This window comes from Sycon ciliatum, chromosome 6 (assembly GCF_964019385.1).
Source record: "Sycon ciliatum chromosome 6, ocSycCili1.1, whole genome shotgun sequence".
NCBI classification, from domain to species: domain Eukaryota; kingdom Metazoa; phylum Porifera; class Calcarea; order Leucosolenida; family Sycettidae; genus Sycon; species Sycon ciliatum.
Genome location: NC_088648.1, coordinates 12,181,716 through 12,208,012, shown reverse-complemented (window position 1 = coordinate 12,208,012; position 26,297 = coordinate 12,181,716). Strand labels below are relative to the sequence as shown.

At 49.3% G+C, this 26,297-nt stretch overlaps 1 protein-coding gene across 1 annotated transcript in view; it reads left to right on the top strand.

The window, feature by feature from the left end:
- The window catches only part of LOC135819386 (uncharacterized), an 11,368-nt gene extending 767 nt beyond the window's left edge, over positions 1-10,601 (top strand). Inside the window, exons 2-5 of the mRNA XM_065332587.1 lie at positions 2,450-2,815; positions 4,461-4,694; positions 6,319-6,552; positions 7,008-10,601. Of these exons, the coding sequence (XP_065188659.1) occupies positions 2,450-2,815; positions 4,461-4,694; positions 6,319-6,552; positions 7,008-9,203 (3,030 nt within the window). The 3' untranslated portion in view covers positions 9,204-10,601. The remainder of the gene's footprint in view (positions 1-2,449; positions 2,816-4,460; positions 4,695-6,318; positions 6,553-7,007) is intronic.
- The last annotated feature ends 15,696 nt before the right edge of the window (positions 10,602-26,297 follow it).

Here is a 26,297-nt window from a genome sequence, read left to right as displayed (position 1 = left end):
TTGTACTTCGTGGTTCTAAGTTGCCCTTTGCTGTTGGTCATTTGGTGCAGCTCCCTCCAACTATGCACTTACTCATCTTTACATAATTTGATACTGGGTCATCCTAGTATTAAAACGATAAGAGAAAGACAATTTTGTAGGAGTTACGACTCGGGCTGTGATCATAACTGACGCACGCATACGCCTGAAACCACGTGTTTGTGCGTATTTTGCTGGCTTTTGGGGTGTCACGCTTATGGAATTGCCCTGAAATGGAAACCCAGCACAATGTATTTTCAGCGCGTTTCAGGCACGTACTGGCATAAGCCAGTCACTTTGACTGGTGGAGTCAAAACGTTAGTACTCTACGGTGTCGCAAGACCTAAATACGACTCAATTAGCTGAGAGCCTGTGTTCTGTGATGGCCTGAATATGCACTCGGTCGCGTATGAACTGCAAACATAGCGCATACACACGCCAGTTATGAACACAGCTTTACAGTCCAGCAATAGAACCAGATCAATGAGATCATACATGTATACAGTCAAATACATGTAGTGTGACAACTAGGCACGAAATTGACGGAGGGTACTGTAAAATCCCGCCAGAGCGTCTCTCCCATCCGCCCCTCCCTGACTTCTCGTCAGGGACGTGATCGATTGTATCCTCGTAGGACTCTGTCACAGTCTGTGATGCCGTACTGTACTGCAGACGCGTGCTCGACCCCCTTGGAAATGTACGCAACAGTGCCCACCCTCTTGACCAGGGATCGCACAAATCCTGAGTTTTGATGGGTCTGCACGACTCCTGGCTCTTGGTCGGTGTACGAGATGCACGAACCGTTTTCGTAGGGTGAGACTGAGTACTTTTTCATGTAGTACTGAATGCGGCAAGTAGGACTCGCCCATCCACCCCTCCCCACCTGAAGCGTCGAGGAGGTAGGGGTGCTCTGGCGGGATTTTACTGTATTAGTACTGAGGCATTCAACGGCCTGACTTTCTTCTGATTGATATTGACTCACCATCCGAGTTCAAAATAGCACATCCTAATAAAGATTATCGTAATAATAACTTGCAGGAAAAAAATTGGGATGTGTTCGTTTTGTCTACTTGGTAGAGCGGAACAGACTTTGTGAAGAAGAAACAGGGCAGATTTCAGTAGATCATGGTGCATAGTCCGCGTATCACCCGTAGTCGTAACATTCACTGCACAAGGTGCCACACTTTGTAGGAGACAGCTTCCTTTCCATGGATGCGCAAGAAATCCCGCACCTGTACCAACGTCTACCGATTCAGGCTGCCAGCCTCCACAGGAAGCCAGTGGCAGGAAGGCAGTGGCAGGAAAGCAGTTGCATAGATCGACAACGCTGACATTCAGTGGGCGCGGAGCAATTGCACACAATGAAGACTATGATTGTACTGCTGTTGTTAAAAGCTGTATGTACTTTGAGCTGCTGTACATGGGCAGCACAATAGTACTTTGAAGTGTGTGGATGTAGGCTTGGCGCGTATTTCAAGCTGTAGTCCTCGCTGACAGCTGAACAGACTGGCACTGTGCACACAGCCAGGGACTGTGCATTGCTGTGTTGCCAGAATGGCAGGGCGTGCGCACTGCTGGCTGCACATGAAAGTTTCCTTTCAGCTGGAAGCCTGGCGATGAGAGCCTGGCGCATGGCGCAAGGGAGGTCCCACATACTGCTTAGTACAAGCACGCTAATGGCAGGTGCATATAGTATGGGTTTATTAGCCATATTAGCATGACCTTAAGTACTGTACTGGCAGGCATAGGTAGCTTTTGCAGCTAGTCCCTTTTTGACCCAATTGGGAGGACATGTACTACAGAGTGCTATATTAAGAGAAATGCATTGCATATAAGGTCACTAGACTTGAAGGTGCTACGTGCAGGAATTGGAGGGTCCAATTGCAGGCAAATGTACTATAAGTTGCCTTTTGTGATTGATTGTCAGTGTGTGTGTGGACATGTGTGTGTGTGTACGTGTGTACGTGTGTATGTGTCTAGTGCATGACATGTGTGTGTGTGTGTGCATGTGTGTATGTGTATACGTGTGTGTGCATCTATGTGTGCATATGTGTGTATGTTTGTGCGTGTGTGTGTGTGTTTGTGTGTGTGTGTGTGTGTGTTTGTGTGTGTGTGTGTGTGTGTGTGTGTGTGTGTGTGTGTGTGTGTGTGTGTGTGTGTGTGTGCATGTGCATGTGCTTGAAGCTGATGGTCCCAGCACAAGCTGCTATGCCTAGCATTGCCTTTTGTGATTTGGTTGTACAATAATTGTCGATATGTATATACGTGTGTGTACATGTGTGTACGTGTGTGTGCGTGTGTGTGTGTGTGTGTGTGTGTGTGTGTGTGTGTGTGTGTGTGTGTGGTGTGTGTGTATGTGTGTGTATGTGTGTGTGTATGTGTGTGTATGTGTGTGTATGTGTATGCAAATGCATATGTGCACATTGTCCAGGGATTTGAACTCAGTGTTTTGACAGGCTCTGAAGTGCTCGTGTTGGCTGCGTCTCGCGATTCCGTCTTCTCCTTCGCCACCAAGAAGCTGCAGTCCATCTTCAAGTCGAGCGTTGGCCAGCAGCTAATCCAGTCTTGCCTACAAACCTCAGCAGTACCGGATGATGATCTCACTCGCAGTGAAATCTCACACACCAGCTCGATGGCACCAAGACCTGCTGCACCAAGAGGTCGAGATGGAAATGCGGGTGTACAGCATGGAGCACCAGGCAGCTGCAGCAGCGGCAGCGAGTATTGTTCTGTTCCCGACGGCTATTCCGAAACCGAGTATCTATGTGACGGGCGCCGACGAGAGACATTCATAAGAGTGAGTGTCTGCACTCTTTACTGAGTCATTTGTGCTGAGCATGTGTGAATAACAAACTGATATGCAGTCAACTTTGCGTATAACGACACTCAGCCGGGCATCAGAAAAGTGTCCTTATTCGTGTCGTTATACCCGAAGTCTCATTATATGTACACAGGTAGAATGGACTTTGCTCTGGGCATGGAAATTCTGTCCTTATTCGCGAATTGTCGTTATATCCGCAGTCGTTATTAGCGAAGTTGACTGTAGGCCACGTGCAGAATGATGAAGTGCATGCCATGTGTTTACAAGCCTGTAGGAAAGAATCAATGTGACACTGTGTTTTTGGAGCGAGCAAGAGCCCACCTTGTTCAGTAGTAGAGTGACTTCACACATCAGTTTGTCATGTGCCTACAGTCCATTTCAAAACCATAGACGCGTACCTAGGCAAAGACCGTTATGCCAGCATCTATACCACATAAAATCTGTGATCACTTTGTGCATAAAATTTTCCAAATTGGACGTCTGTTATCCAATCGTTTAGAAACTATATGAGAGTAATTGTGGAGCGGACCTGAGCAATATTCCGAAAACTATTCTCAAAAAGTTCCAGCCAAATTCGAAATATTTCAAAAACCCTACGCGTCTATAGTTTTGAAATGGACTGTAAATTTGTGTAGAAAGTGATCATGTCATGTGGACAGTGGAACCAACATGGCTGACATCATGTGATCCATAGATGCAGGGACTGTTAAAACTCTTAACTGGAGTTTGAACCAAGGTTTGCTGCCACGCCTTGTTGTCATGTGGTAGACGTGTGGTAGCTCTATGTACATGTATGTGTAGATAACAATCTACCGTAAAAGTCCGTAAATAAGTACGTATTTACTTTCGAATTTAGTGACCACACTCGTACTAACTTTCGGGCGGGTACTGACTTTCGGGCACGAACTAACTTTCGGACCTGACTTGTGTGTAGTAGAGAAGTCATTTTCATGTCGATGTACATGCTACATGCTGCATGTGCGCAACGTACCGGTACTTATTTCGGGCAGTATGTTTATCGGGCTTGACTTGACTTCAACAGACAGAGCCAAAAGAATGAAGGGGGTATTTCTTTTGGGCAGGTACTTATTTACGGACTTTTACGGTACTGATATTGTGCATGTGCAATAACATCTGTGTTTGCCCGGACCCCGTCCCACATAGAATTATGTCGTGGCCGGATACATAATTTCATGCACGGTCGTGTAGACATTGGGAATTCACTGCAACAACTGGACTCCTGTCAAATGGGGGAGGCGGAAAGGATTTTGTACCAAGTCAGATTTTCACGTTTGTGTGTGTGTGTGTGTGTGTGTGTGTGTGTGTAAAAAAAAAGAAAAAAAATGAAAAATAGGGATTCACTGGCCAGAAAAAGCCATTTCAGTCAGCTGTGTGGTGGATACCAGGCTACTTGTAGAAAATAGTGGCGGTCAATTCATCAGCCTTGCAAGCTGTTGAATGGTGTAATCCCAGTACAAGTTGCTATGTCTAACATAGCTGTTCGCTATCATCGCTTCCGCGATGAGCATGTCTGAGGTCTGAGGTGTGTGTGCGTGTGTGTGTGTGTGCGTGTGTGTGTGTGTGTGTGTGTGTGTGTGTGTGTGTGTGTGTGTGTTTGTAGTACCCTGGTGGTAGCCGCACGGATCGTTTGGCCTCACCCGGACGCACCACCTCTCCGAAATCACCGCTCCCAACCCGAGCATGCTCTGCAGCCCGACCAGTACCAATATCAGTTGGAGCAGGACCCATGGCAATAAGGGCGACAACACCAGTGGCGACAGCTTGCACTGCTATGCAGTACTCCACCCATACCCTGCCTGTTTTACCAGCCTCCACGCACATTGCACCTGCACCGGTAAGTATGCTGATATGCTGCCTAGTTGTCTATGTTTTCCTCGGGTGTCTGATATCTACCATGCGCGCGCGAATACAAGCCCCCCTTCGAATAGAGCCCCTCTCGAATAGAGCCCATCCCTCAGAGACATTCGAAGTAATACAGCCCCGTCTCGAATAAAAGCCCGGGGCTCTAATCGAGCGCTCACAGTCCGTACGTTGTAGTGCAGTACATGAACCATGTACGGTATGCACGATCAACACAGTGTGCTTTGCAGATCACTAGATGCATATTGGAGGTACGGGATCGCTCTGGCCCTCTGGGGTCAACGTAGAGACATGAAAAAATAGGAACACACTGCGCCAGAAACGGATGTGTGCAATCAAAGGGGAGGGGTGAAAAAATAAAGCCCCCTCTCGAATACAGCCCCCTCTGGGTGTCTTCTGGAAAAGTAGAGCCCCGGGGCTTCTATTCGCGCCTATACGGTATGTCACATTCTTTAGGCACTAGTAGCTGACCACTGAAATCCGACCCCTGATTGTCGTGCTCGAGCGCAGCATGGGTTCTAGCGCTGTATATGCTGCTGCTGCACATGCTTGGTGTTTGCAATGTGAGTGCACCAAGCTGCACATGCTTGGGTGTTTGCAATGTGAGTGCACCAAGCTGCACATGCTTGGGTGTTTGCAATGTGAGTGCACCAAGCTGCACATGCTTGGGTGTTTGCAATGCGAGTGCACCAAGCTGCACATGCTTGGGTGTTTGCAATGCGAGTGCACCAAGCTGCACATGCTTGGGTGTTTGCAATGCGAGTGCACCAAGCTGCACATGCTTGGGTGTTTGCAATGCGAGTGCACCAAGCTGCACATGCTTGGGTGTTTGCAATGCGAGTGCACCAAGCTGCACATGCTTGGGTGTTTGCAATGCGAGTGCACCAAGCTGCACATGCTTGGGTGTTTGCAATGCGAGTGCACCAAGCTGCACATGCTTGGGTGTTTGCAATGCGAGTGCACCAAGCTGCACATGCTTCGGTGTTTGCAATGCGAGTGCACCAAGCTGGGGTCGGATTTCACTTGTTACCACCGTAGCACAGTGTAGCACAGTGCAGCTGGATGAGGGCCACCGGCTTGGACACCAACCATTAGTGTACTAGTCAGTGCAAGCATTCTTCCATGGTGCTAAATTTCCATACCGGATAGGATGCATCTTTTTTTCTTCTTCAAACGGGCCATGGACGGTGCAATTTGACAAGCATACAGCATAGAAACTGAATATTCCGGCCATAATGCAGTGACTTTAATAGTTCAGCTGATCTCCACCAAAGAAAGACATTGTCAGGATTTGATGGCAAGTACCTGAATGCAGGATTCCTGGTTGAGGTACATGTCCGGATATGACAGGCTCTACTGTACATCTGTCAAGGTCGGGATGGTTGTACATGTATACATAGTCTGAGTAGTTCTGTGGCGGACAGCACTAAGTTCATACTGTAGCGTGACCATTATGTTTTGTTGGTGCGTGTGTGTGTGTGTGTGTCGGTATGTATGCCGGTATGTGTATGTGGTTCGGTGTGTGGTTCGGTGTGTGGTTCGGTGTGTGTGTGTGTGTGTGTCTCTGTGCGTGTATCTCGGTATGTGCGTCTTTGCAGTATCCTGGTGGTAGCCACGTAGATCATCTCATCCCGTCCAGAACCACAGCCTCTCCAAGATCATCGCTTTCAGCATATCCATGCTCAGCAGCCCCACCAGTACCAATGTCAGTTGGAGCAGGACCCATGCCAATAAGGGCGACAACACCAGTGGCGACAGCTTGCACTGCTATGCAGTACTCCACCCATACCCTGCCTGTTTTACCAGCCTCCACGCACATTGCACCTGCACCGGTAAGTATGCTGATATGCTGCCTAGTTGTCTATGTTTTCCTCGGGTGTCTGTCTGATATCACTGTCTTCCTCGGGTGTAGTGTGAGGCTACGCTCATATGGGGAACACCATACTCAGGATGTAGAGGGAGGGGAAGCCCAGGTGGGTATTAGCTGGGAAATTGCAAGAAAAACTGGACGGAAGACTGCTAGACCAATGATGTCTAGCATATGGAGCAAGCTGGAGCGTTCTGAACTTTAACTCATTATTTGTGTGTGTGTGTGTGTGTGTCTCTCTCTCTCTCTCTTTCTTTCTCTCTCTCTCTCTTTCTTTCTCTCTCTCTCTCTCTCTCTCTCTCTCTCTCTCTCTCTCTCTCTCTCTCTCTCTCTCTCTCTCTCTCTCTCTCTCTCTCTCTCTCTCTGTCTCTCTCTCTCTGTCTACCGGTATGTATATGTGTGTGTTGTGCATATGTACAGCAGCACGCACAGTTGGTCGGCTCATGCACACCGCTGTTGCCCATGGCGCACCTGCCAGCAGTCCCCATCGAGCAGCAAGGTCGCATTTCTTCATCTTCGTCACTATCTCCAGCGACAGGACTGATGTCCGGTCAGTCCACCATGCCCAGTGACTTGAATGGCTTCATGCGTCATTGTGGTATATCACCACTACCTCAGCCATCCTCCACTGCTGTTAGCACCATCGATGATCGCACCATGGCTAGTTCCGTTGGCGACGGGCTGCTTGAGGCCACCAGCTGTTCTAGCTCAGCATTCGCATCCAGACAGCCATGCACCGGGGTTCTTCACAACGGCATCAACCCCACTCTTACCACTATCGGTAACAGCAGCGGCAGCAGTGTGGGTAGCATTGACAATGACAGTGGCATCATCTGTCGTAGTCCAGCCAGTTGTGACTTGAGCAGTGTTGATCAGTTTAAGAGTCTACATGGCCAGGTAGCATGTTCATCGCCACCTGATGCTACTCCTGCAAGAATACGCCAAGGTCTGAAGAGAACCCACAGCACGTCAAGCATCGGTAGCAGTACTGGCAGCAGCAGCAGCAGCAGCATCGGCTACGCTTCTCAGGGCAGTGGAAATGCCAGCAGCCATTTTGTGTTTGCTGCTTCCGAAGGCTCGCCTTCCAGCTTAGAGGACGGATCTAGCCACGCTCTTGCCAAGAGAATATCTCCTTTCCAAAATCCTTCACCTTCTTCGCTAGGCGACACCGGTTTTCATCAATCGCCGTCCTGCGAGGCAGCCTCTGCATTCGCAAGAACTGAGAACGCTCCGCAACACTTCGACCAATCACTGTCCAGCGAAAGGGTCACCGGAGCTGATCTAGAGCTTTCAGCGTCTTTCCATATTGGAAACCTGAATGACGTAAGCCACCACCACACCTCTACACTAGGCAAGAACAGTGGCAGTGGCAGCAGCAGCCACTTAACGCAGTCACCTCCCGTGTCCCCAGTACACTCTTGCTCAGATCAACCTATCCAAGGAAGGGTACAACCGGATAGCGAAGAAGAAGGCGATGATGATCAAGAAGAGGATGAAGAAGAAGAAGGCAAGGAAGAGGTCGATGAGGATGAGGAGGAACATAGCGACAGTTCTGGAGAAGACGAATCATCTGTTTTCTTCCGAGTAGCGCCATCAGTACTGTTGGCACCATCTATAGCACCGGTATATCCGCCATCATCAGTATTCTCACAGCAACTTCACCAACTGCAGCCAAACCCTCTTTGCAGCCGAGAACAGGCACATGATTCTCAACTGCACGATGACTTGCAAGATGAAATACAGCCACCACAGCTGCTGCAAGACGATTCATTCCATTCCTTTTCATCTCAACTGCACCGACAGCAGCAGCTACAACAACTGCGCCGCCAGCTGGTGCGAGGCGGGTGTATGTTTTCAACGAGTGCCGCCAAGAGAATGTCATCATCCTTCAATCCTGGCATCTACAGTAGCAGCAGCAGCAGCAGCAGCGTTGGTGGTGGCGGCGGAGGCATCAGTAGCAGCAGTAGTACTGCATCGATATGTGGTGCAATTGGTCAGAGCGCACTGTCATTTTACTGCGGCAGCAATCAACATCTCGGCCATGTTGTACATGGACTGCCACTCCCAGCAGCAGCAACTCAGCATGTATCACCCAACACGTACCTACCACCAGCCGCAGCAGCAGCAGCAAGTCAATGTACAACTGCTGCTGCTGCAGGTGTAGTAATGCAGCATGGCACTAGCTCTAGTCTCATGTTTCCGGCACAACACACTCAGAATCATCACCGGGTGCCAGCGGCGGTTCAAACTGCTCCCGGCACTGCAGCTGCTTCCGCTGCTATTGGCTACTATCCACAGCTGTTTCTACCGGCCAATGTAGGTAACAACGCTGGCCTGCCAGCCAGTATGGCCACCACCACCACTGCGGCGGCGGCTTCATCTCAGACACACTGTCAGGCTGATGCTGGTGCTGGATCATTCCAAGCAGACTTGCTTGCATCCCAGGCCGGCGCGATTACAAACTCGTCTTCGGTGCTTCCGCCGCTAGGCACTGCAGCCCTAGCAATGCAGTCCAGTCATGCCAGCAACGTCATCTCTCCCACGAATAGCGGCATTTGGTACAAGCCTCAGATATCCCGTGCCTCCTCGATGACTGGTATGGCAACCTACCGTTGATTGGTGATAGAACTAGCAGTGACGACATGTTGCTGCCTTTGTCCGTAATGTCCCTGACCATCAGCACTGCCCTACTGACTTATAGTGAAATCCGATTGGCTGTTGTCCCACAATGAGACAACAGAACAGTGCCAGTGTTGAGACAGCACACGTATGGGTACGCCATCCCGACGCATCAAGCACCAGCCGTCATGCATAGGTGCGTGTTGGATTGATATCATATTGCTGCTGCCAGATCCCTGATCCCTTGCATGACACGCGTCAAGCGCTTCCACAGAACCGATATGATACTGCTGCCCCCACACACCCAGATTGAAGCCAACACAGATTCACAACCTGCATTCTGCACAGATCCATGACCTGCATTCTGCACAGATCCATGACCTGCATTCTGCACAGATCCATAACCTGCATTCTGCACAGATCCATGACCTGCATTCTGCACAGATCCATGACCTGCATTCTGCACAGATCCATGACCTGCATTCTGCACAGATCCATGACCTGTATTCTGCACAGATCCATGACCCACACTGACACATGCGTAACCACACACAGACCACTACTGGTCCCCACCGCTCTGACACCGTTCTTGTACTTACTGTTATATGGCACCCGTGCACACAGAAACGTGAAACGTAATGCACTTATGCTTCCACCCTGCCTGGACAGGGAAACTTTCGATGCCAGCATCACTGTTTCCCAAGCTATAGTAAATTAGCCAGCTGACAATAGCAATAACACTATCTAAGTGCCCCAATGCCCCGGTGCTCTCTCTCTCTCTCTCTGTCTCTCTCTCTCTCTCTCTCTCTCTCTCTCTCTCTCTCTCTCTCTCTGTCTCTGTCTCTGTCTCTCTCTCTCTCTCTCTCTCTCTCTCTCTCTCTCTCTCTCTCTATCTCTATCTCCCTCTATCTGCACTGACAACGTGACCCAATCTCAGTGTTCTCTAGCATGGCACTGACTGCCCATTTCCTGATACTCCGTTTGTACACTCCCTGCTATAGTTGCGCATGTACTGTCTGCTGCAGCAGCACTAATAACCGTACAAACACATCACCTCGCTCCCAGTTACCCAACCCCTCTAGAACGCACCTGTATTGTCTTGCATTTTTACTTTCACCTTTTCTATTCCTTTCTCACACCAGTAGGTGCCGCCCCCGTTAGACCAGCGGCATCGTACTTGCTGCATGTGATTATACTCATATTATATTAGCCGGGACTGGCTAACACTTGTCTAGTTTCCCTTGTCGCTGAGATTCGTGTCTCACGCAGGTTCAACACTGTACAGCACACATTATCACGCTCACAAAGCAGGTTTTCTAAACTTTTCTTTTCTCACACCATTTGCTTTTTACCTTTGGAGCGATTCAATAGTAGAATCTGCACCAGTACCCCCCCCCCCCCCCATTCACACGTTGCCTGCAAGGCTCTAGATCACAATACATTCACATTGTGAGAGTCTTTCACAACTTACACTCACAGACTGGTCGCCTTGCCACTCAATTATCACAGTATCTTGATTATGTGGTAGCGTCAGCATTGCACGCACAAATCTATTTCACCAAGACATTCTCGATTGATCGTTGACAGAAGTGTTGAGCTGTGTATGCTAGTCCCAGATAACAGTGGAATCTTGTCTGTACTGTCTTGCCCAGCCTGTGTATGCGCAGAGTCAGTCATATTTCTACCTGTGTATGCGTGGAGTCAGTCATATTTCTACCTGTGTATGGATGCGGTCTGACTCAGCCTGTGAATGCATGGAGTCTCTGGCTCGTCCTGTGTATGCAACTATGCATGCAGTCAGCGATTTTGATCTGGCTACTGGCCATTTGTGCCATTGCTGATCACGTTGCTGATCTCGCCATGTGATCAATAGTACCAAGAGTACTTTGTGGGGGTTATCATGGTTAATTGGTTATGTACTGTTGATAGTAGATCTACACGCGCTTACACCGGACTGCGGCGCTGGCTTTCATTTGCATGTATGTACCAGTGCTCTTGCTGCTATCACTTGAAGATTGAACAAACCTGAAACTGTACGAGTAGTGATTCTGTTTATAGTAGGGGTGTCGTGGAGCACGAGTGAATCGGATAGGCGAAGATCATCGCGAATCGCCTAATAGCAAGAGTAATACACTTGTGTACCCTTGCTAATAACTTGAAGCTGATTTGCATGTGAGTCGGTGCGTGAGCACATTATTGTACTGGTTATGGTTTCGAGCAGGTACTGCAGTCAGTCGGTGACCGCGAGGCTTACTTCGCCATTGCCGAGCCACCGTGCTCACAGCAGAGACTTCTGTGTGTGTTATTGTCGTGAAAGTGGACCACAAAGACTGTACTGGTTATGGTTTCGAGCAGGTACTGCAGTCAGTCGGTGACCGCGAGGCTTTTGTGTGCGTGTGCATGTGAGCAATTCTTGTTTGCAAGTGGGAGCATAGCAGCTACGATATGCACCGGTATCACCGTGTGAGTGCTACCACGGGACTACATGCACTAGCTACTCAGTACATGGATATGCATGACTACAGAGTACAGACCTTATTCGATAACGTGATTTTTGGACTCGCCTCCAGGGACTCAAGTTTGTCGTAAGCTAGGGCACGTGTACACGAAACGAGTGGCAAGAAAGGCCCAGTTCGTACAAGGAAGTAGTAAAATACCAGTATTCTTCTATTCACATGTTCGCGGGCAGAGTCCACTGTGCACTGAGTGCAGGCCTCTTCACGGCCACTCCCTGGTTCCCGGGACCCCGGTTCACGTGACTGTGATGTTTATCGAATAAAGTGGGACACTAGAGAGTCGAGAAACACTGTAGCACATAAGCTGCAATATACTCAATCTACACATTGCTACATGTGCAGCCCGTTTCAGACCAATACATTCACACACGCACACACTGCCAACCCTCTCCCTCGTGGAGGGCATAGTCCATGTGTAAGGTCTTCCATGCATGTCTTTGGTCAGGTGTTTTCCTTCAGGCCAGAGTACCTGATTCATGTGGTGCACACATCCGGGTCTAGCTAGCCAGGGTACTGACCCGGCCGTGGGGCAACGCATACAGAAGAGTCACGCCGAAGAACAAAGAATGCAGCCAGATTGCTGAAAAATAGGAACGTCCTAGGCTAACTCCTTGGAAACAACGTTCTTGGACGCGCAACTCGACCGTACATTGTCGGATTGAGTTTTGTCAGCACAGCATTGTATGAGTCATTGCTTCTTATAATCATCACTTGCCGCGGAAACCATACTCAAGGCGGGTTCCAGTGGCCGGTGAATAAATGCATGGGATGGAAGTTGGTGGGATGTTTGCTGGTGTGGGTGAAAGTAGCTGCCATAATAGCGGTAAAATCACAAAAACAATGGGTCGGACGATCCCCGCCCCCTTCACCTTTGTTCTGCCTATATCTATACTGTCATGTCTAGGTGATCACCGACCGCCTGGATACAGCATACTCCTGAGTGTGGTCTACTGCCATCTAGCACAATATGTCCCCATCGCTTCCATTTGCTGCGCTGCAAACCGTTGTGGATTTGGGCATCTCATAAGGCAGCATCCGTAACTGTGAAGCAATGCGTGCAGCATTTACCCCTTGCCGCTGGCTAGGACATTCAGAACCTGGCTGTAACTGGTCATGTCAAATGCTTTCCGACACATGTGCGCGGGTGCGTGCGTGTGTGTGTGAGCGTGTGTGTGTGTGCGCGCGGTGTGTGTGAGTGTTGAGAGGTTGCGGGTTTAATTCCCGAAGATTATGGTCGCACACGTCTTTCTTCTCTTTCTCGGTCTCTTCCTGACTTTTCTTTCATTCTCCTGGGTGGTTACCAACAGCCAGTGTATGCCGGAGTATGTGGTGTGGTGTGTGTGTGTAGAAAAAAAAAGAAAAAGAAAAAAATGGAAAAATGAAAAATAGGGATTCACTGGCCAGAAAAAGTCACTTCAATCAGCTGTGTGGTGGATACCAGGCTAAAAATAGTGGCGGTCAATTTATCAGCCTTGCAAGCTGTTGAATGGTGTAATCCCAGCATAAGTTGCTATGTCTAACATAGCTGTTCGCTATCATCGCTTCCGCGATGGGCAGGTCTGAGGTCTGAGGTGTGAGTGTGTGTGTGCTTGCGCGTGTGTGTGTGTGTGTGTCTGTGTGTGCGCGCACGCGCGTGGTTCCCACCATATTTCTTGCGCAGTAGTGAATAATGGCAAGACCTCATTTTCCCCGTTTGACATGAACATTAGAATGATGTTTGCCTGAGGCCTAGCGCCTCATCGCGAAAGCTTGAAACTATTATATAAAAGAGTGCCAACAATATACCCTTGAAGCGTTGTTCCACCTTACTTATTAGGAAGCGATGCCCTTTTGCCAAGTTTTGTTAAATTTTGGGAGCAGTGAGTGAGCAGGGGCCTAGGCCCTACAGTTTGTAGGCCCCTGCTCACTCACTGCTCCCAAAATTATTTAAGGCTAGGGGGCCGATCTTGGAGGACTTACCTGGCCGCTCCCCCAGTGTAGATCTACCGGCGTGTACCGGTAGAGGGGACGGTTTCAAATAGGACACAGGTTGCAAACAGGAATGGACTCAATATTCACTTTCCCTCTTGGTATTTTGATTAGAAAACATATGTCACAGTGAGACTACGATGTGTTATACTCCGAGCCAAAATTTCATGGCTCTGCGATGACCAGAAGCGCCATATTAAAGGGGAAGTTAAGGCAAAAATTAAAATTTCACCAGTTGTAGTCTTCGGGGTGCTGAGTCGAATGGTCGTGGTCCGAGGAAGCTGAGACGCTCCCTTCCTACTTGAATCCCAATCGAACTCGCGCACTTCCACCGAAACTGGGTGACTGCGCCCTACTAGATGGGGATTTGTATGCAAAATGTCACTAAAAGCGCCATTTCGTTCTTATAAAAGCACGGATGACCGCGATTGGCCCATATGTTGTAGTCTTTTGGACGCTGAGTCGACTGGTTTTGGTCCGAAAAGGCTGCGATGCAGCGTTCCTCCTTTATTCCCAATCGAACATGGTTGAAGAAGCGGTCACGTGCTCCTGCGTACACCAGTCACCTGGTCACCGTGCCTGCAGGGTACAACTTACTAGCCTGTTTGACCTTTTTTGGGTGCAGTCCTGTCACTCGAGTTGAACTCGAGTTGAACCTTAGTGTGAAAGTTGTCACCTGCTGGCGTGGTGACCAGGTGATTTGGGCACCCAGGACCACGTGACCGCTTGTTCAACCATGTTCGATTGGGAATAAAGGAGGAACGCTGCATCGCAGCCTTTTCGGACCAAAACCAGTCGACTCAGCGTCCAAAAGACTACAACATATGGGCCAATCGCGGTCATCCGTGCTTTTATAAGAACGAAATGGCGCTTTTAGTGACATTTTGCATACAAATCCCCATCTAGTAGGGCGCAGTCACCCAGTTTCGGTGGAAGTGCGCGAGTTCGATTGGGATTCAAGTAGGAAGGGAGCGTCTCAGCTTCCTCGGACCAAGACCATTAGACTCAGCACCCCGAAGACTACAACTGGTGAAATTTTAATTTTTGCCTTAACTTCCCCTTTAAGCAGGTGAGTTTTTGACGTGTTGCTTCGCACTGCGACTTGAGTTTACGACTTTCGAAAAATCAACTTCTTGTCGCAGGTAAACAGCGGCTCGCCTCTCGCCAATAAAGCACCGCATACCAATCAAAACTAATGGAAGCACACACGAGGCTTATTCTGTCCCTGCGGGAATTTGCGGAAAAAACTCTCGAAAACTTGCGCAAGAAATTGCGGCAGAAAGTAACAAAAAATGCGACGAAAAGTGCGGAATGATGCAGAACTTGCCAGGAATTCGCGGAATCATTTGCAGAAAATTGCGGATTTGGGCCAAATCATGAAATTTGTTGCATCGTATATCTACTCGGGAGTCGTACTGTGCAAATAACCTACAGCCGTACAGGATCATGGACAGAACTGCGTGAAAAGTGCCTAAAAATGGGAGATATAGTGCAGAAAACAACAAAAAACGTGGGAAATCGCGGATTTTGCTGAAAATCGCGGGTTTGGGCCAAAATCGCGAAATTTGTTGCATCCGTGGAATCGCGATTTCCTGGAGGGACAGAACTTATTGTTTCTCTGTACTGGCCGTCGTGGAGCGATAGCAATTACCTAATTTCAGACCCAGAGTGAATTTGACGTGCACTCTAAAACGTGTCCGGTTTGGAGCCACCTCTGATTTGAACTTTTTTGAAGCGAAAAAGTGGGCAACTTGGAGGCAATGGGTCAACACAAAGGAGTGGCTCAGTTCGATTGACTCTGGCCCTAGAGCAAACTTCAACATGCCAGTTTCCTTCCACAAACATATTTCGAGTGAAAAATCAACGCTGATGATCGGTTTGGGTCTATACAAATTTGGCTGTCAAAGCGTATCGAGCCGTCCCCTCTACACTGTATATGGTATGCCTATCATCTACCGGTATGTAGAGATTGGCAATTTGGCAATGCCTTGCACGCTCGGGTATGATAAGTAGCGGTAGCTTGGGTTCAGATTTACATTTCGGATGTGCTGCATGATCCTGCATCATCCAACGAGGCCCCTGCATACCACCCTTGCTGGTGTGTTGCAGTCTCTGCTGCAAAGAGAACTCGTTGCCTGCTCTCAACGAACGATTCCCTCGAATGAAACGGGTCGTCGATAGGCATGCGCCAAACTCGCTGGGTCGGTCACCTCGCTGGCGATAACCTTGCTGGAGCTGTTCCAGAAGCGACACTACGGTCAGCTTCGCGGTAACTCTGGCCTTGGTTTGTGTTCTACTGCAGTACTGACTGGTAATGTGGTATTGTAATGGGTAGCCGAGTGGTAGGCGCGGTGAAATCAACAAGAATTACTCTTTTATTCTACTTTCAGGTACACACCTGAGATATAATCGTTAGTGAAAGAAGAAGCGGCAAAATAAATAACTTTCTCTCCGGTGCTCACCTAGAGGTTGAATCCTTATTCTTCGAGTTAGCTTTCATTGCTATCCAATCTAATCTAATCTTCTCTTCATCAAAACAGAAATGCGCAGCCGCTTTTATGCAGCAGACGCCGTACGCTTACATACGGAGATACACTAAATATACATCAGGCAAAGCTCCGTATTAGTTCCGTACTGCTTCCGTATTGGTCGGGCAGGGATACTACACCCTCCCTTCCTACAGATAATCACGCCCTCGTGATTTTCAAAAAATTAGTGAAGAGTTACGAACACAGCGTCAACCGGAAGATGGCAAATTATATCGGAAATGATAACGTTTAGAGTAGACAGAATAAATGAACTGATAACAAATCATAAAGTAGAAGCACACCAGGTTCACACGATGTCACGGGGTCAAAAGGGGAAAGAACTGTCCTCCAAATAGGACCTGAAAATCCACAGCACTCTTGCTGCACAACGCTGGCACAACCCGCCAGGAACATCGCAGTTCAAAAACCGAACTGAATACACTATAACTATAAGGGGAGTTGTCACACACATTGTCCCACGTTAGCTGGGTAAGCCGTGGCTCACCATGATCAGACGCCTACCAAACTAAACTGGATTCACACACTCGCATAAAGGAAGACTGAAGAGAACAGGGAGACTGAAGGAAGACAGGAAAGAAAATGCCATACCTGGAATCAGCGTTAGTAACCACGGCGGCGGCTGGAGCTATGGCGGAGGGCGAGCCAGGTTTTATCTTCATCTTGGTTGAGCCGGTCACCATGGTCACTCAGAGCGGCTAGCTCGGCGTCAGACAAAGAACCTCCCTCCTCGTCTTGAATCATGGTCTTCACATTGTCGAGAACATCGCTTTGCGCGACGTAAAGAGTGATGGTCTAGCCAGGAAGAGTGTTGACGAAAATCTGCATCCCACCACGGAGACGAAGTACCAAGTGAATAGTGGACTCCTGCTGAACGTTGTAGTCACTCAGGGTTCGGCCGTCTGCCAACTGCGTGCCAGCGAAAATCAAACGCTGCTGGGCTTGGGGAATACACTCCTTGTCTTGGTCAGCAGCCTGCCTGTCGTCGTCTTCATCAGCTTCGCCATCACCACCGGTAGTATACATGTAGGTAGCGGGTCGCTTGGAATCGCCATTGGAGTCTCCATTGGAGTCTCCAGTGGATGCCATGCGTAGAGAAGGGTGATCCACGCTAGCACCCTGACTGTGCTGCAAGCTAATAAGCAGGGCCAGGCCCAGGAAGGCAAGAAAAATGATTCTCATCTTGATTCGTCGCAGGGAGCTGCAGCGGGTTGAGCCATGGGGGTCTGGGGTCGAATCACGTCGTTTTATTTTAAACTACACCGCTGCCACCAATGTAATGGGTAGCCGAGTGGTAGGCGCGGTGAAATCAACAAGAATTACTCTTTTATTCTACTTTCAGGTACACACCTGAGATATAATCGTTAGTGAAAGAAGAAGCGGCAAAATAAATAACTTTCTCTCCGGTGCTCACCTAGAGGTTGAATCCTTATTCTTCGAGTTAGCTTTCATTGCTATCCAATCTAATCTAATCTTCTCTTCATCAAAACAGAAATGCGCAGCCGCTTTTATGCAGCAGACGCCGTACGCTTACATACGGAGATACACTAAAATAATATACATCAGGCAAAGCTCCGTATTAGTTCCGTACTGCTTCCGTATTGGTCGGGCAGGGATACTACAGTATGTCTACAGTACAGTGCTGTACAGTACAGTGCTGTACTGTAGATCTACTGCAAATACCACTACAAGTAGATATACCAGCATAAGTAAATAATTGAAACATGACTGCACTTTGTGTGTCTAAACACAACAATACGGGCATTTATGATTTTAGCAGGTGGTAACGCGGACGTGTGAACTTGCTTTCCCAGCACAGACAGTCACCGTAGACTGCTCGTGCATGTGCCAACAGCAGAAGTACGGCAGCAGTTCTTTCGCTGCCCAGTGCACTACAAACATGGTAGTCCGCCAGGACCGGTATCGGTAGATCTACTGTACTGTATTCACCCCAAGCTATGTCTGGGAGCAAAAATAATGCTGAGCACGTGGACCATGGTGGACAATGCAATGGTAATAGACATACCATGGCCTCACTCAGGCTCATCACTCTACTACTAGACATGCGATGGCCTCGGCTCAAGCTCATCCCTCTACTACTACTAGACATGCTATGCCATGGCCTCAAGCTCATCAGTCGTCTCGCCGCCGCAAAGCTCATGGAGTCATGGCCGGCCGGCCGGCAGCCGCTTCATGCGCGCGGGAAAGTGCAGCGGGCTCGTAGTTTTCGGAAGCAGCTGACTTCACGGAATCGGAAGCGGTCACTCTCCCGGCTATCCAAATTGCTCCAGACATGGCGTGATGTGTGACCTCTTCGATGATTGGCCGGTTCAGCGGCTTTCTCAGAAGAGAGCATTCAGCTGCTTGCAGGGCCAGCGTTGCTGTTGTTCCGTTCTTCCAGTCATTTGTTTACATCTTCTTGTTGGGACGGCTGTGTTTTTCTTCCTCCCGTCCTCCAACCACACTACACGTGTTTTCTCTTACTGGTTTCGAAGGCCAATGGCAAGGCAGTGTGTTTTGAATAGAAGTGTACAAGGTCATGTAGTTTCAATGCGTGTACGGCTGAGCAATATTCAGGAACACGCGACGCCGTAAACGTCTTTAGTAACGTCCCCTCCGGTTGTATTCCATTTTGTGGCGACGAGCATTTCAGGTTTGTGCAAGTGTGTGCAGCACTGCCCGCAGCACAGTGACGTACAACGACCATGTAGCAGTAACCCGGCGTCCCAGTCAAGCTTCAGAAGAGGTATTGTGGAGTCGAGTCGTCAACGCAGCGTAGCGGGTCGGCGAAGGAAACTCGCTCGCTAAGTTTCTCAAACGGCGGTGCAACGGCAGGCTAAAAAGGAAGCCAGAAAGGATAGGGTTTGCACGAAACGGTCATCTTTACTTTCTCTCAGATCAAGCCTTCATGAAATCCGGTCGGAGACAAAGTAAGTTGCTATCATTGCCATCAGTGATCGATATGGTGGTTTTGTCTTCGCACAGTGCTCACGGCTGGTAACGAATCCACCATGTTCTTTCTGTAACAGATTCACACACTCACACTGTGCATCCTACTACACGTTCCCACTTACGTTGTGTTACATCACACCTGTGTTGCATGTTCACCTTGGATTACACTTCTGTCCCATATAACCCCGTTGATGGTGTAATAAAGTCGTTCTACTCTTGATCCTGAATCGCTCTGGTTGGACGGTTACACTGGTAGCAAAGGATGGTTGTCGAGATTTTTTGTTTGCTGGTATGCGTGGCCACCCTTCTGTTAGCTCGGTATGACCGCTACAAGGACGGAGCGCGTCGACGGGTACAAACTGCCGCAACGACGGATATACCTCAAGGACCTCAACGGCCCACGGACCAACGACTGCTCGACAGGAAATTTGATGGGACAGTCAATAGGCCTCCGGTGTTTTCGGGCAACCCTGCGGACTTCAGGGAGTGGGTCTTCGCTATCGAGCTCGCCATGGTGTCACAGCGCGTCAACGACGACCAGGAGCAGGTGCGATTCGCTGCCAGCTACCTACAAGGCAACGCCAGGCTTTGGCTGATGTCGGTATTGGATTCCGGCGCCTGCATCCACGACTGGCCGACGCTAAAACAGTCACTCGGCGACGTGTATGGCCCAGTCCATGAACAGGAGGAAGCGCGCCTCAAGCTGTTTGGACTGGTGCAGCGCGGCAGCCTGGACGCATACGTACAGGAATTCACTAACCTCTGCCTTCAGGTGAACGACCTGAATGACCATTCGAAGGCGGTGCTGTTCGTGAGGGGCCTGCATGCAGCAATCGGTCACTCGGCTCTTCGGGAGCACCCGACAACACTAGGCCAGGCCATTCGTGCCGCACGCATGGCAGCCATGCAGGCATCAGGAGTATGGAGGGAACAGACCACCACAGGCACAGGCATTCGTCGGTCGAGGCACCCGGGTCCGGCACCTCACGCTCAGGCCAGTACACCGAGGCAACCTGTCAGTCCATGGGGACGTCAGCAGCAGCAATCTAACCGTACGAGTGAGCCCATATGTTACTCATGCAGGAAGCCTGGACATATTGCCAGAAACTGTCCAGTCATCGTGAATTCCCCAAACGCTTCCAGCCAGTGAAGAAGGGAGTGCGCTCACTGGCGGTGGATACTCAGGCACCCACACCACTCATTGTGTTCAATAGGTTCGAGGGCCTGAGTGTTGAGGAAGGAGACAGCGCAAGCGATCCTGCAGTGGAGAGTTCTGACGCTACGCCTAAGGCGCACATCAGCAGCGTGGCGATGAGCGCAGAGCACGATCTGCTATGTGTCACTGGGAAGGTGAATGGGAGGAAGGCTACCATGCTAATAGACTCTGGCTCTACCCACGATTTTTTGTCGTCGGAGTTCGTCAGGAGACATAACCTGAAGACTGACACGGCGACCAAGGAGCTGAAGGTCACATTAGCAGATGGCTCGTCTCGTACACAGCCTTTGGAAACTGCCGGGCCAGTAAAAGTGGTGGTAGCTGACTTCAGCGAAACCCAGACCTTCACCGTGCTGCCACTGGCGCGCTACGACGCCATCTTGGGAATGCCGTGGCTGTCTCGCCACAACCCAACGATCGACTTCCGGAGAAAAAAGGTGCAGATCCAGGAGGACACCTTCGTGGCTCGAGGCCACGAAGCTGGCGAGGACGCCGAGTTCGCAGAATCCCACTTCATCTCTGCAGCACAAGCGAATGCCGCTATTCGTTCAGGAGACGAAGCGTATATAGCCTGGGTCTCTATGGAGGATGATGCGCCGGGCCAAGATCCACCACCTATCCGTGACAAGGAAGGAACTCACTTCGGAAGTGAGCTGAACGCTCTGCTACGTGAGTTCGACGACCTATTTCCGGACGAGCTCCCTGACCAACTACCGCCAGAGCGAACGGTCGACCATGAAATAAAGGTGGCGGAAGGGACAGCGCCACCATCACGACCGGCATACCGCCTTCCAAAGCCGGAGCTAGACGAGCTCCAGAAGCAGATTGAGGAGCTGCTCCGGAGAGGCTTCTTAGAGCCGAGTAAGTCGCCCTATGGGGCTCCTGTGTTCTTTGTGAAGAAATCAGATGGATCTCTTCGCATGGTGTGTGACTGGAGGGAACTTAATAGAATAACAATTAAGAATAAGGCCTGCCTCCCTAACATTGAGGACCTATTCGACACAGTGCAGGGCAGTGCATATTTCTCGAAGCTTGATCTTCGCGCAGGATACAACCAAATCAGGATACAACAGGAGGATGTGCCGAAAACGGCAATTAACACCCCGTTTGGCCACTACCAGTTCAGGGTCATGGGGTTTGGTCTGACTAATGCCCCGGCAACCTTCCAATCACTGATGAACTCCATTCTGCAGCCGTACTTGCGCCAATTCGTGGTAGTGTTCCTGGATGACATTCTGATTTTTAGCAAAACCCTGGAAGAGCACGTTGAGCACATTCGAACCGTTCTGACTACCCTCCGCGCTAACCAACTATTCTGCAAGTTACCGAAATGCGAGTTTGCGGTGGAAGAAATTCTATTCTTGGGTCACCGTTTGACCGGTTCCTCGATTAGCCCTGATCCGGAGAAGTTGGCTGCAGTTCGTGATTGGCCCACCCCATGTACGGTGAAAGACGTGAGACAATTTCTCGGGTTTACCAATTACTTCCGTCGCTTTATTAGACACTATTCATATATTTCCAAGCCCTTGGAGGAGCTAACGGGTAAATACACCAGGTTCTCATGGACTGGTGAGGCCCAGGCAGCATTCGAGGAGTTGCGAAGGGCACTGCTAAATCCCCCTATTTTGAGACTTCCAGACGTATCAAAACCTTTCCGAGTTGAAACTGATGCTAGCGATTTTGCAATCGCGGGGGTGCTCTCGCAGGAGGGGGAACCTGGTTGTTGGTTGCCAGTGGCGTACGGCAGTCGAAAGCTTTCCTCGGCGGAGCGGAACTACACAGCGTCGGAACGAGAAACGTTAGCAGTTGTGTCCGCCCTCCGGATGTGGCGCATTTATTTGTTTGAACACTTTGACGTTTTCACAGACAACCGAGCAGCAGTCTACTTACTGACAAAATCAAATCTCACGAAAAGGGAGTCCCGTTGGGTTGAATTTCTTGCGGACTTTGATTACACTATTCACCATAAACCTGGCAAGGAGAATGTGGCGGATCCGTTGTCACGCCGCCCGGACTTAAGGGACGAAGATCATGTGGTTCCGCCTGAAGCTCGACTAAACGCTATAGAATATACCTTGGAGGTCAATGACGATATAGCCAACATGATACTGGACAGTTATGCCGTGGACCCTGAGCTGAGTGTAGTTATGGAACGAATGAAGCGCCCCGACAGTGACAATGTGCACAGTCAGTACTTCATCGACAACGACTCCGGGTTCCTCTACTTGAAGGCGTCTCCTAGCAACCGTTTATGCATACCGAGGTGTACCCTACGGCTGAAATTGGTACAGGAGAACCATGACTGCGTGACGGCAGGTCACCCAGGGCGTGACCGCACGTATTCACGCTTGGCAAAATTTTTCTATTGGCCGAAAATGGGACTCGATGTCAAACGTTTCGTGAAGTCTTGCGATATTTGCCAGCGAACTAAACCGGGGAGGCTGCGCACGGGCCTGCTGCAGTCATTACCAATACCCAAAGGCCCGTGGGAGGATATCGCCATGGATTTTATTACGGGTCTTCCTAGGACAGCTGCTGGACATGATGCTATTTATACCTTTGTGGACCGCCTGACTAAATGCGTTCATTTGGTACCGACTACCACATCCATTGATGCCAAGGGCAGTGCTGAATTGTACATAGCTAACGTTTTTCGGTTGCATGGTTTGAGTTCATCCATTGTCTCAGATAGAGATCCTCGGTTCACTGCTGCCTTTTTTAGGGAGGTGTTTCAACTTCTGGGAACCAAGCTTTGTTTCAGCACGGCAAACCATCCCCAAACAGATGGATTAACGGAGAGGGTGAATAGGCTGGTTGAAGACATCCTCCGTGCATTCATTAACCATAAGCATGACAATTGGGATAAGCTATTGCCTCTTTGCGAGTTCTCCATCAATAGTGCCCACCATTCCTCTACATCGCATACCCCATTTTATTTGAATTTTGGGTTTCACCCCCGAGCCCCAGCGGATTTGCTGGGTGATCGTATGGGAGTCGGACACTCTGATTGGGTGAAGGAGCAACAGGATGCGTTACGCGTTGCTAAGGATGCTATTGTAGCGGCTCAGGCGCGGCAGGCCTTGTATGCGGACAACACTCGTGCCCCCAGTACTATAAAGGTTGGTGACCGTGTTCTGGTCTATAGGGATTTCCTCATTACTCCCGAGGCGCGGAATCAGCCGTCCCCTAAGCTGCGTTCCAAATGGTATGGCCCATTTCCTGTAACTGAGAAGGTTGGTGCCAATGCCTTCCGGTTGCTACTTCCTGCCAATATGCGTTGTCATCCGGTGTTTAATGTGTCAGCTCTGAGGCGGTATGAGGAGAACTCTATACCAGGACGGCAACAGCCGCCTCCGCCACCAATAACGGATCTGGACGGCAACACGCGTTATATTGTAGACGCGGTCGTCGATGAACGGAAACGGAGGGGCCGCATGGAGTATCTAGTTCAATGGCGTGGCTACAGTGAGAACACCTGGGAGCCTATCGAACATTTATTGGACGAGTCTAACAAGGAAATTATTCCGCTGCAGAGTTACTTGAAAACGAAGCGTCGTCAATAGCCGCCTTTCCTGCGTTGAGTTTTACTTCCTACCATACCTTGAATTGCCTCTTGTGTTAGCAATTATTTTCGAACCAATAATATTGATTTACTGGTATTATAATGCTTACCTACTCGTGTTTAGCCCGGCTCACCTTTGCTGACGAGGGGGGTGGTGTAACAGATTCACACACTCACACTGTGCATCCTACTACACGTTCCCACTTACGTTGTGTTACATCACACCTGTGTTGCATGTTCACCTTGGATTACACTTCTGTCCCATATAACCCCGTTGATGGTGTAATAAAGTCGTTCTACTCTTGATCCTGAATCGCTCTGGTTGGACGGTTACACTTTCTCCTTCATTTTGATGTTGTCTTCCCAGGGTTCCAAGAACACGCTCTAGCTATTCACTACAGCCCTCTGGTACGATATCACTCGTCCAGCTTGACGGTAAATTCAGTATCGCCTGCCGCTCCGTCGCTTATCATTCGTTAGTCCAAAGTCAACACACTGCTACGGCCGGTCGTGAGGATTGCCCAACACAATCATGCACAGGTACGTTTTGAGAATTCCTAATAGAGCGTGTGTTTCCCCAGCATGCAAGTGCGCGCTAGTAGCGGGACTGTCGGCGACGAAATGCGTATCGCCATTGTTGAGCAACTGTTTGTTTTTCGGCTTCTTCACGTTTTATGTTCGTGCCAGTTCGTGTGAACAATTATTGTTGTAGATTATCCGTCTTGTTCTTGATCCAAGAATCATATCAGGATGGGTGCTAGCTAGGCATTTCCCAAATCGGCCGGCCGAAAAGTAATTAGTTCGTCGAGAACAGTGGTTTTGAAGAGATCACCGATCTTTTCGCCGGATATGCAACTTTCGCACTGAATTCGCTGAAAAATGATGTTTTGGTGCCTCTATAGAATGCAAATACAATTTCTGTAAAAATTATACTGCGCCAGGTGACTGCGACTTCAGCCATTTCCGAAATCAGCCAGCAGGAAAACACGCCGAAATCAATGGCTGTGAACAAATCGCCGATAACTAGGCGACGAAATGCGTATCGCCATTGTTGAGCAACTGTTTGTTTTTCGGCTTCTTCACGTTTTATGTTCGTGCCAGTTCGTGTGAACAATTATTGTTGTAGATTATCCGTCTTGTTCTTGATCCAAGAATCATATCAGGATGGGTGCTAGCTAGGCATTTCCCAAATCGGCCGGCCGAAAAGTAATTAGTTCGTCGAGAACAGTGGTTTTGAAGAGATCACCGATCTTTTCGCCGGATATGCAACTTTCGCACTGAATTCGCTGAAAAATGATGTTTTGGTGCCTCTATAGAATGCAAATACAATTTCTGTAAAAATTATACTGCGCCAGGTGACTGCGACTTCAGCCATTTCCGAAATCAGCCAGCAGGAAAACACGCCGAAATCAATGGCTGTGAACAAATCGCCGATAATTGCGCCGAATTTACAAGTTTACTGAATTCGACGAAAATCGATGTTGCAGTGCATGCCTGTATCATTCTTGGTATACTGCGAGCGGTGACTTCACTTACTGCTGTCAGCCGAATTCTGAATTTGGGCTCATAATAATTATGGTCGAATTTGGACATTCTCTTAGCCGATCGAAAACGACGAAAACCGATTAGGCGAAAAATCGGGCCGATTTGGGAAATGCCTAGTGCTAGCTTCGTGCATCCCGTGGCTGGGCGAGGTCAAGGTTCAGAGTTCATTCTCCCTCTCTTTTTCTTTCTCGTAAGCCGCGAAACTAATACTTCCTGGTTTAGTTCAGGTTGTGTTTCTCAACACAATAGATGACTTGCACAAAAATCCGAGCCGCGAGTGAGACGGGGCAAGTGCACCCATGCTACACTGCGGGCACCCTACACCGTCTGTAATGTACTTTTTTTGTCAGCATGAATGAACGGTGCACGGCATGTACAGGCGCGTCGCACCAACTTTGGAGGTGGGCTCCCCCTGAAAATATTCCAAAAACTAAAGCCAATTGCAAGCATTTCTGGGCACTTGGTGCCATTTCAGTGTACGGTAACTACAATGAAAGACTTTTTGATTCTGCAAAAAAAAACAAGAAGATGCTACGATCGGGGACAAACATTACCCTCCCCCGGGAAAAAAAATTCAAAAAATTGAAGCCAATTGCAAGCATTCCCAGGCATTTGGTGCCATTTCAGTGTACATGGACTTTTGATTCTGCAACAAACCACGATCGGGGACAAGGATTTGCCACGTTTGCGCTGAGATCATCGCGCTTTGTTGCAGTGTGCTAAAAAAAAAAAAAATGGCCGAAAAAGTGGGGCGGCCATGGCCGCCCTGGCCGGTGCGGTTCCGAC